Source organism: Enhydra lutris, unplaced genomic scaffold, assembly GCF_002288905.1.
Source record: "Enhydra lutris kenyoni isolate GAN:26980312 unplaced genomic scaffold, ASM228890v2 scaffoldscaffold34, whole genome shotgun sequence".
NCBI lineage: Eukaryota > Metazoa > Chordata > Mammalia > Carnivora > Mustelidae > Enhydra > Enhydra lutris.
In genome coordinates this window covers 25941405-25953798 of record NW_019154118.1, presented here as the reverse complement: position 1 = coordinate 25953798, position 12394 = coordinate 25941405, and the positions used below count along the sequence as shown (strand labels likewise).

General features: G+C 40.2%; 1 protein-coding gene across 1 annotated transcript in view; it reads right to left on the bottom strand.

Annotated features, from left to right (window-relative positions):
• The window catches only part of LOC111153821 (guanylate cyclase 1 soluble subunit alpha 2), a 294976-nt gene that overhangs the window by 83253 nt on the left and 199329 nt on the right, over nt 1-12394 (bottom strand). The window contains 1 exon segment of the mRNA XM_022513074.1: nt 350-493. Within this exon segment, the coding sequence (XP_022368782.1) occupies nt 350-493 (144 nt within the window).

Below are 12394 nucleotides of genomic sequence, written 5' to 3'. Positions count from 1 at the left end.
TTCTTTCCTCTTCATTTTGTGTTTTTTTGGGTTTTCTCTGCAACTCTGATTCTCACTACCATCCTTGCTTGGTAGTGTTGAGTTGATCACTGACAAGTGCTTCCTTGGTCTAGTCCTTTAGCTCTTCCTTTTCTCCATGGTGATGAGCCTTTCACATACATTTTCCCATTTCTGACATCATTCTGTTTGTTCTTTTCCTGGATCTATGAGTTATCTCTAGTTAACCTCATCTTTGAGTTAACCTACTTGTCTAATGTGTAAGTTACATAAGTAGAACTCAGAATGGAATGTCTTGCCCCGCCCAGTAAAAGATACGTTACTACTCAAATCAAATGGCAGACAGGGTTACCTGAATTGGTCTTCCATCAGGTGTCAGCACCTCTTCTGAAAGCTCCATCATCTTGAGGGCCATCAGAGCGATGGGCTTGGCGTGGCAGAGGCTTTTCCTGTGGAGTCCTGCAGCAACACAGTAGGCATCACCTATTGTTTCCACCTGCAACCAGCAGACAAATCAAATGCAAACATATGATAATGAGCCAGAAGAGAAATGATTAGTTATGTGCAATCACAAATGTTGCTGAAAACATGTCAGCAGAACATCAATAAATTAAGCAATTAGACAACTGAGTGTAATCACCGCAGAGTTTGCAAACAGCTACCGTCAAACACAGTCATCTCACTCTAGGGCTGTTCATCAATGTTATCACCATAGATGATCATTGAAATTGGGAACAACTGGAATACAGAACAATCATACTCCAAAAAAAAAAAAAAAAAAAAGAACTGCCAGTATTTTGCCTGAACAATTTCCAAATAAGACCTTGTACAAAGCCACCCTCTTGTTTCCTTCAAACTTCCAATATTGCTTATATTTGAGAGATGAGAAGCTGCAGTGCAGAAACCTATCCATAATCTTACAATTAAAGACTTAATAGACACTACCAGAGTTTTTTCAGACCCTATTCTAATTTTATTGTCAGCATCCATTCTGAATAGTCATTGCTTTTGTTAAATAGATTAAGTATTTACCCCTGGGTAAAATCCCCAAATTTCCAAAGCAGTATAAAAACTAGGCACAACTAATTTTCAGAGGAAAGTACTCTACTTATCCAAAGTATATGGCGGTATACTTTTGGATAATTTGCAAATGATATAACTAATAAGGGGTTAATATCCAAAAAATATAAAGAACTCACACAACCGAACACTAAAGAACCCAAATAATCTGATATAAAAATGGGCAGAGGACTGCATGAAACACTTTCCCCCAAAAAACCATACAGATGGTCAACACACCCATGAAAAGATGCTCATCATCACTCATCATCAGGGAAATCCAAATTGAACTTACAATGAGATACCACCTCACACCTGTGAGAATGGCCCAAATCAAAGAGATAAGGAGTAACAGTGCTGATGAGGATGTGGAGAAAGAGGAACCCTCATGCACTGTTGATGGGAATGTGTATTGGTGCAGCCACTGCAGAAAACAGTATGGAGGATCCTCAAATACTCAAAGATAGAAACCCCATATGATCCAATAGTTCCACTGTGGGGTATTTACTGAAGGCAAAGGAAAACACTAACTAAAAAAATATATGCACATGAATGTTTACTGCAGCATTATTTACAGAGTCAAGACACAAAGGCAACCTAAGTGTCCATCAGTAGGTGAAAAGATAAGGAAAACATAGAATATATACACCCTAGAATATTACATAGCCATAGAAAAGATGGGATTATGCCATTTGAGGCAACATGGATGGACCTAGAGGGTCTTATGCTAAGTGAAATAAATCAGAGAAAGACAAATACCTTATGATTCCAGTCATAAGTGGAATCTTAACAAAATGAACAAACAAAAAAAAAGCAGAAGCAGAACTATAAATATAGAGGGCTATTGGTTGCCAGAGCAGAATGGGAGGGGAGGTAGGTAAAATGGGTGAAGAGGAGTGGGAGATAGAGGCCTCCAGTAAGGAATGAGTAAGTGAAGGGAATTAAAAGAACATGAGGAATACAGCTGATGATGTTGTAACAGCAATGCAACAGGTAGCTACACTGTGGTCAGCACAGCATAATGTATAAACCTGTCAAATCACTCAGCTGAACACCTGAAACTAATGTAACACTGTGTGTCAACTATACTCAAATTTTAAAAAAAAGTATCTGGTGATAAAATCCTCCATAATTCTAATATTTTAATTAGAGCAAAGTGATGAAATATTATAGTAAATGTACAAATCCAATAATACCTTGTCTATGGAACCCTCCAGAGTCCTTCCATCGGTTTTTAGCAGAATTAACCATTTCCTCTGTTCTGTCTCAACAGCACTTTTCATACCTTTTTACTACAGGCTTTCATTTATAATCAAGATATATCCCCAACTGTGATGTCAGCTTTTTAAGAATGGGACCATGTTTTTTTCATCTCTGTATTCATAATGCTTACCATGGTTTCTAAAATACAGCTATTTAATAAACATCTACCGAATGAACAAATTAATGAATCAACCATGTTTATCATGATTTTAATAAGTCATTCTAATTGTGTATTCATTGTCACCATTCATTTCATGAGCACCATGTACATGTGTGCAGAAAAAAAATTGCCTCTGAATGACTAGAGATGCTTCTATCGTAAATATACCAAAACTTACAAAATATGCTATTAAAGATTTAATAGCCATAATTAGATTTCATGTCGAATGAAAATATGCACTGAATTAAATTCTGTAGGTGCTAATTTAGGGAAAATGGTGAGAACAGTTAAGCTAGGAATGCCAAAAAGGCCATCTGATCACCAAAATCTTATAAGGAAATATGCATCAAAAATTTTTCCAATATCCTCAGACCTATCATGATTTTCAACATTTTTACTTCAAGACCTGTCTTCTTGTGTCAGAAAAAATGGAAATAAAATCATAGGGTAAGAAAAGAAAAACAATGCCCTGTGAGTCAGCAAAGGTTTCACTCTGAAGGCTGAAATATACTTCCCCCAAAGAATTCCCATTGAGAAAGATAACCAGTAAATAATTAATCTCTAAAATGTGTCAACCTACCATTGTCCCCCTAGAAACAACAATTTCTTCTAATCCTCATAATTATCTCATCCTTTTGTGTTTCTATACACCTTGATTTTTTAATGTTTTTATATAAATGCCAGGTAACGTATAGTGTAATATTGTTTCAGGTGTACAACAGAGTGATTCAACACTTCCATACATCACCCAGTGCTCAACATGACAGGGCACTCCATCTCCATCACCTGTGTCCGCCATTCCCCACCCACCTCCCTCTGGTGACCAGGAATGTGTTCTCTGTAGCTAGGAGTCTGTTTCTTGGTTTGTCCCTCTCTTTCCCCCTTGGCCCACTTGTTTTGTTTCTTAAACTCCACATATGAGTGAAATCATATGGTATTTATCTTTCTCTGACTTACTTTGCTTAGCATAATACCCTCTAGTTCCATCCAAGTTGTTGCAAATGGCAAGGTTTCGTTCTTTTTCACAGCTGAGTAATATTCCATTGTGTACAGATACCACATGCTGTGAGCTATGCACTTTGAAACTAACTTCTGATTTTCAGATATCAGAATACATAGGCAATAAATGATTTGTATAAACAAACTGCTTTATAGCCCCAGTGAACGTGCATGTTTCTGGAGCATGACCACGTCTTGAAATCCTATCCTCCTCTTCCTCAGCAGCTATCATCTTCATTATCATTTCAGTAAAAGTTTATTGAGTTTCCACGAAATGTATATTTCTAGAATTTGTACCATAAGAATACAGGTGAGTTACATGTAGCACTTTCTCTTTCAGCAGTGTGTAATGTAAGAGTATGGAGGAGATGAACCAATAGGTTTCCAGTGGATATGACACAGAATCTAATAAAGTGTAAGATAAATGTATATACAAAAGAGCAAATTCATATTAAAATCCATATGTTATCATGCAAGCTTTTACACTACTTAGTTCCCAAGTATCTGAAGTCAATTTAACTCTCAGAAACAATACGATCAAGAACTAGGCAAGAAACAAACGTCAAAAAATAATGGCCTATATCAAGATGTACAACTCTCATAATAAACACCTAACACATAGAAAAAATATAAACGATGGTTCCATCGTGCTAGGCCAGATTATGTTGCAATCACAATCTAACTTCCAAATCTGCATGCCTTAAAATAACAAAAGCTTATTTTTTTTTAAAGATTTTATTTATTCATTTGACAGAGAGAAAGAGATCACAAGTAGGCAGGGAGGCAGGCAGAGAGAGAGGAGGAAGCAGGCCCTCCGCGGAGCAGAGAGCCCGATGTAGGGCTCGATCCCAGGACCCTGGGATCATGACCTGAGCCGAAGGCAGAGGCTTTAACCCACTGAGCCACCTAGGCGCCCCAACAAAAGCTTATTTTTGATTCATGCTATGAATTCATGTAAGTTAAAGGATTAGAGGACAGGGGAGAAACATGGGGTCATGTCTCTTAACTCTAGGAACAAGGCTAATAGAACCTCCCCCACCTGGTTGTCACGGCAGGGAAAGAGAGGTGCTGACAAACTGCTTGCTAGCCTGTGCAGCTTTCTCCCAAGGGTGACATACAGAGCTTCTCAAGATTCATTCACCAAAGCAAGTCACACAGCCATGCTTAATGTAAAGAGGATGGGAAAAGTCAACCACCCTTGTGCCCAGACATGAGCCAGAAATATTTGATGAGCAGCACAGAAAGCACATGAAAGAATAGGTAACAGCTTTAAATAGCTTAAATTTTTCAAACATCCAGATGTCTGCGAAGTGCAGGTAATAGATGATATTTTCTCTTTCCTTAAAGATATATTCAGCTTCTTAACGTGAAAATCTTGACAAAAATGCCACCACTTTAGTAATGCAACTTTCCACAAAAGGTCTATTCTCTCCTCTCCCTTCATCCAATTCAGGTCTGGGCAAGTTTAGCAGAATTAAGTGTATGTGCAAATTTTAGCAGATTCCCTTCAAAAATATTACCTGATTTTGCTTCCCAGGGAGCAGAAAAAGTGAAAACATTAGACAGCCAGTACATTTGCTCCTGGGTCTTGAGTTAAGCCAGTTAAATAGGGGGGACACTGGAAACATACTAAAAAGACAAAAACAAAAACCTGTCTTTTAAAAGTTAATGATGTTCTCAATTCTTTTGCAATTGACCCAGTGTTTTTTAAATAAGATCTTAAATAGGGCTGCCTGGGTGGCTCAGTGGGTTAAGCCTCTACCTTCAGCTCGGGTCATGATCTCAGGGTCCTGGGATCGAGTCCCACATCAGGCTCTCTGCTAGGCAGGGAGCCTGCTTCCTCCTCTCTCTCTCTCTACTTGTGATCTCTCTCTCTGTCAAATAAATAAAATCTTAAAAAAAAAGATCTTAAATACAACAGACACCATCTAAAATAATGCATCTCAGTTATTTTTGACATCTCCAAACTGTTCTCGAATGACATTAGAGAAGAATAAAGATGGCTAACTTAGTCATAGAGATGGAAAAGATAGTCCTTGCATCCTTTTCTGAGCATAGAAGAGAAGGTTTATGTACTAAAAATATTACATACAACTGTTGCCCCACATATTATTATAGCTGGTTTTATCATACTAAAAAATTTACCCAGCTGGGATTATCATCTTTTCAAACCTTCATAGTAAAAGTCTTCACATTATTCCAGAAATAAAGGTGATGTACGTAAACTTCTTAGAGCTGTGCACTTGTCCTTTTTATTTACTTTATTTCATTTTAATCATTTAAAAGAATTTTAGTTCCCAATAGAATCTCGTTCCTGTAACATTCTTTACCCTCCTCTCCAGGCTAATGGTCATGAAATATCTGAGGCTTCTTGGAAATGTGGGCACAGTGAGGAGGCAGGAGTGTGTGTGTGTGTTGTGGTACTGGGATAGGATGAGCCTAAAAGAACACTACATGTAACGAGGCAATGAATAATCCCTGCCCCCCAGGACTCACACCCACCTCGGTCCTTCAATCCCACAGTCCTGGGTATGTCTTCTTTTGGACTTTATAGTTGTTGTAAAAGAAAGCTTGGGGAGGAGGCAGAAGAACAGAGGGTCAGAGAGCTCTGGCAGCCTGTCTTACTGGACAACCTCCCTCTCCCCCTCTAGACAGCATCAAGGGGAGAAGCACATGAGAAAGTCTGCCGTCTAGTTGTTTGCCTTCTGTTTTTGGTCCCTAATGTGATTAAAAACAGAAAGAGAAGGAGAGAAAGGATGAGAGAGAGACCGAGACAAAAGAGGTGTTGAAATGAGGTGCAGGCAGACCAACGAAGTCTACAAATGAAACATCTTTTCTCTCCTGGTATCTCACCAAGCACTTGGTCACCCAGTCATGATCACATGGGTGGAACAGGGCTAAGAAACATGCCACATTCTTCAGGGGCTCATTGGATGTGGCTAAGAATATGTGATTCCCAGAAAGGGTACCACATTCACCCTTGCTGAGAGCATGAAGCCACACCTGCGAGCCCAATCACTTGTCTGTCACCAGGTATGTCTCCTGAAGGACAGGGGCTAGACAGAAGAGTTTTCCGGTGGTTGGTAGGGAGTCTGAATCCATAGGAGGTTCTGAAGGTCTCCATCACCTTTAAACCAATGGGGTTGCTGGTGATCTGGACAGAGATTATCCAAAACACTGGTGAGAAAAGGCAGAGCATGGAACAGGCCTTCATGAAGACTTATCAATAGCAAAAAATCAGGAAGAACTTTGGTCTTGGGTAGACTGAGGTCCCTTACATATTGCCCTTCACCTCACATGGGCTCGGCAGCTCTCCACAGATTTTATGTCCCGGTTTTCCCAGATACTCAGCAGTGTGGGTGAAAGGGGCTGCTGGCCAAAGATTAAAACTCAGGTGGTGGTTGTCAACCAGAGGTTTTAGGGCCACGGAATTAGTCCCTGGAATATGAGCAACTTGCCACAGACATTAAACCTGAACCCAGCTTTTCACTGGTCTTGAGGTTGTGGTTCTTGAAGACAAAATGATCCTCTTTAAATATGGCTCCTAAGTACCTACATTAGAAGCAGACGGGTGGCTCAGTCGGGTGGCATCTGCCTTTGGCTCAGGTCACGATCTCAGGATCCTGGGACAGAGCCCCGCATCAGGCTCCCTGTTCAGTGGGGAGTTTGCTTCTCTCTCTCCCTCTGCCCTCCACTCCCCAGCTCCAGCACATGCTCTCTCTCTCTCTCTCTCTCTCTCTCTCAAATAAATAAATCTTAAAAAGAAGAAAAAGCAGCAGCAGCAACAGCAGCAGGTGGGAAGGCCCCGAGTCAGACAAAGTTTCAAGCAGCATAGAGGAAAGTGCTGCTGTCTTCAGCATCATTTCCTTGGCTTAGATGGAACGATGGCCATGTCCACAAAAGCTACATTCTTGTGGATGGGAGCACCAAAGGAGCAGAGGGACCATGATGCAGACAGGACAGCACATACACGTCACCACTGGTCACACAGAGGTCTGACAACTGATGGCAGGTCATCTGGGGCAAGAACAACTAGGTGAATCACACTAGTACCCAAATAGCTTGAGTATCTCCTTGGGCTTCCCTGCTGAAAGTAGTCTGATTTCCCTTCACATGGTAGGTAGTTTTGTAAGAACTGGGCCACAGTTCCCCTTCGGTAACAACAGCCCTTCTGTCAGATTCAGGGACAGTCTGAGGGGAAGAAGGGGAAGAAGCTACAGGTGGTGTCCTGCTCCTACAGAAGATGGCCTTGAGCATGGTGTCCTGACCTTATGTTCAGAGTGGAAGGAAATGACATGTGTCCAGAAGATCTGACCTCATCGTATTCTTTAACAATCACCTTGTTTCTGCACTAAGAGTTTGTTCAAAAGAGTCCTTGAACTTGTAGCCTGTCCTGAGATGTCTGAACTTTTTCATTGGTAATCGGTTTAAATCTTAGCAAATCTGCTTTATGGCCCTTAAGCATGACTGTTAGGTGGGGGGTAGTTCAACAGGTGGGGTCCCACAACACGGGTATATTTTGGTCAACAAATCTTGTGGCCTCCCCCAAGCACCACTGCATTCACCGCCACCTGGGCTCCAGCTGCAAGAAAGCCCTGTCAGCCTGGGCACACACTGTCCCTACTCCACACTCAAGAAAGTCTTTGAATAGACCACATTCAGGGACCGGGGCCTTGCCACCCCCTTCACTTCTTATTTCATTTTCCTTTGCCATCTCTACTCCCTTCTCATGAACATCACTCCCTTATCTTCTCCTCTGTGCCCTCCTTCACTTTTTCCTTCTTTGGCATTCCCGTCTCTCCTTCAGCTTTTCATCCACTACTTGCTTCTGCCGCCATAAAGAAGGTGGTACACGTCAGTCATCACCTGAGTCCTCAGTCATCACCCGAGACCTCTAGGACACCGTGAACCAGCTCTCTCCAGGCACTCCACCTAATATTACCAGGGTGTGGTAGGGAGCCCCTCCTGAAAGTAGTCGCTCACCAGTACCAGAGGTACAGGACAAAACTGACGCTCCACGGGTGATGGCTGGCAGGATGGGGCAGTTGGTATTGCTATCCCCCTGCCACCCCAGCTCTAAAGGAGGGGGCACCACTGGTCTCAGTTCCTGGGATTAGACAGAGCAGTAACTTCAACTCAGTAAGAAGAGGCTCCATCTTCCACGGGGTGGGGGGGGCGGTGTCAAGAAGCAGCCTATACCTCTTTAACGTAATTTAATTAGACACAATGTTGGGAATCCACCTCCACATATTAATCTCTTTCCTATACAATATGATTACCAGAAAGCAAAATTATTAAGCTCTCCTTTTCAGTTTTTGTAAAGAATCTTTTAGACATCCAACATGAGCACCTTCATCATAGGGTCTTATTTTACGATGTTAAAGGTTGAGATCCTGGAAATTATTTTGATGTATTAATGAGTTAATGCTGCAAAGGTTAGCACTCTGGACTGGTCCTTGTGCCATCAATGGCAAGAAGAACTAAGGTGTGATGAGTCATTCGAGTGACCTCATAATACTTCTAACTTTCTAGCGATGTTACCACTTGTCACACAGGAACTGAAAGTCCTCATATGGCAGAGTCATTAACCAGACTGGCACTTCAGACAGGAGTCTCCATACACAGACACTGACTCCTTGCACACTTTCAGGAAAATAAAAGGTCATCCGCTCCTAAAGTCCGTTGTCATTGCGATCAGTGGCTTGCTGTTTTCCCCAGGACTGCTTCCAAGTCACAGCCTGATTATCTTCAGAGATCCTGACTCAGAGGATAGGCTGAAACCAGGTTTATTTACTCTTTTGAAGCCTTGAAAACCTCATGGATACGCTCATTATTTTGAAAGATGGCTCACAAAGAGAAGAAGAAAAACTATTTCTATCTCACTGGGTATACAGATGTTAGGGCACGCTCCCATCACAGCAAACTAGACAGACAAAGCCTAGCTCAAGAAGGAGCCCTCGATTTCAAGGGTTTTTTTTTTTTTTTTTTTTTTCCCCTCCTTCTGGGTCTGTAACTGCAATACACACAGCCAATAGGTCAAGTTCCCTCTCTAGCATGATGCCATGAGAGTGTATGTGGGCATGTTTGTGTGTGTGCCTATACCCTCCACCTACTAGATATTTACTTAACTTTTTCTACACCTGAACCCTAGCATATTAGCAGGATGGTCTTTAAGAGTTTTATTGAATGTTTTAAATTGTGTCTAATTTCTATATTTATAGATTGGAACTGTCAAGTTTCCAAATATAGAAGTCTGGACCAACTACATAAAAATCACCCAGAGGGTTCAAGTGAGATCCCCAAGGCCTCACACCCAGATACTAAATCAAAATATAGGTATAAGGCCCAGCTATCTTCATTTTCACATGCTCTCAGGTATATTTTATGATTTCCAAAGTTTGAAGACTTCTGGTAGATTATGTGAACTAAAATACACTATAATACTCACTTTTTTTCAAGACCCAATCAGCTCTTGAAAAGAAGAAAGGAAAGAAAAACACTCCTACTCTTGAACCGCAGCCATCCCATATACTCCCGCTCTGGCTTCTACCTTATCCATAGAGCAGTAAACTTCTCTAGACATTTTCTTATCTGCCAGAACTTTAAACTACAACTTGTAGCCCAGACATACCCTCCACCCAGCCAACACACACAAAATGTTGAGAGTCGTTTGGCACAGTAGGTACTCAATGACCCAAAGAAAGTTTGCTGAGTTTAATTAAATACATCTAAGTCAATTGTGTATAATGGTTTAGCAATTCAAATGGAAACAACTTTAAGGATTTACTCATAAAACCACTTCAAAAGATCCCTCATTCTTTAAAAAAAAAAAAATCTGTCTAATTATATTCATTTTGGTTGATTTTCTGACCCAAATACAACTTCTTTTAAGGATGTCTCTACAGTGCTCAGGCGATACAGCACTGGAAAGGAGGTCATGGATATAAATAGAACAGTGATTTGGCCCGGGAACTACTCCCAAATGAGGGAAAATAGATTCCAAATGACTGCCTATCAAAGAAAGCTTTTTTCCTGATAAAACACTCAGTAGATCCATCAACGTAAACTCCACTTTCTTCCCAGGAATCTCAACCATGTGGAAAATGCTGTTGACAGGCACCAGGTTATCTACCATAAAAGTTATTGAATACTGAGTCATGTGAACAAAGAAGAATACATTGAAATACCCAGTCAAAATTTCTTTCTAAATCTTCAAGTTAGATGTGGGCAACTGAAAATTTCTTTCTGTTGTCCAGTAGTCTGTCTTGTAGGATCATCAATAACAGGGCTCCCAACTTTTCACTTTCATCCCCCACTACCACTTTAATTGACTCTGTGCTCCAAATAAAATGAGTAACTCAAAGTTCTTTGGAAACTTCCTGTATCTGCCACCACCATGTCTATACTGAGTTACTGTTCTACTTGGAATCATCCATTCACTCTTTATAAAATAATTACTGAGTCTATTATTTTCAAGAAAAGTTTTCCAGGGATTCCTGATTTGACAGAACTTTAAACACTGTTCCTAGAGAACACTGAATGTCTGCTATATTTTCATAAATACATAACGTGTTAAATATTGTTGAGTTGATGTCACAACAATAAATAGTTTTAGGACTTACAATAAAGCTATAGTAATCAAGGCACAATAATATCGAAGGAATAGACAAACACATCGTCGATGTAGATGCCCATTAATATAGGCAACAGATCTTTGGCAAAGGAGCAGGGGCAACACAATGGACCAAATATAGTCTCTCAACAAATGATACTGAAACAAGTGGACATCCATATGCAAAAAGTAAATCTAGACACAGACCTTACACAGTCCACAAAAAAATTAACTTAAAATGGTCCATAGAGCTAAATGTAAACTGGAAAGCTATAAAACTCCTAGAAGATAGGAGAAAATCTAGATGACCTTGGGGATGGTGACTGATGCCTTTTTAGATACAATACCAAAGACATCATCTATGAAAGAAATAAATAAGCTGAAATTGCACTTCATTAAAATTAAAGCCTTCTGCTCTATAAAAGATAGTATCAAGAGAAATGAGAAGACAAGCCAGAGACTGACAAAATATTTTCAATAGACTTATGCTATAAAGGACTCATAAAACACTTAAGACTCAACAACAAGAAAACAAATTACCTAATTAAAAAATGGGCCAAACACCTTAATAGACACCTCACCAAAGATACTGAGATCTTACCTAAGATCATACCTAAGAAGAAATGGCAAATAAGCATATGAAAAGATACATCACATCACACGTCATCAAAGAAATGCAAATTAAAACAATAATGAGACAGTACTACATGCCTATTAGAATAGACAGAACACTGACACCACCAAATGCTGACAAAGACGTGAAGCAAAAGGAGATCACACGTTGCTGTTGGGAATGCAAAATGGTAAAGCCTCTTTGAAAGACATTTTGATGGTTTCTTACACAACTGAAGATTCTGTATGACTGATACCATCCAGCAACTGCAATCCTTGGTGTTTACCGAAGGAAAGGAAAACCTAGGCCTACATGAAAACCTACCCACAGATGTTTATAGAAGCTTTATCCATAACTGCCAAAACTTGGGAGCAACCAAAATGTCCTTCAGTAGGTAAATAAAAAAAAATAAAGAGTAGAACATCCAGGAATGGAATACTGTACAGCACTAAAAAGAAATGATTGAACCATAGTAAGATACAGAGACTTCAATGCCTATTACTAAGTAAAAGACGCCAATCTGAAAAGGCGACATATTGTGTGATCCCAAATACGTGACACCCTGGAAAAGGTAACAGGACGGAGACAATAAAAAGGTCAATGACGGATGGTGACGGACAGATAAAGAGAGGATGACTAGGCGGAACGCAAAGGATTTTTAAGGCAGTGACAATACTCTGTATGAAACTAT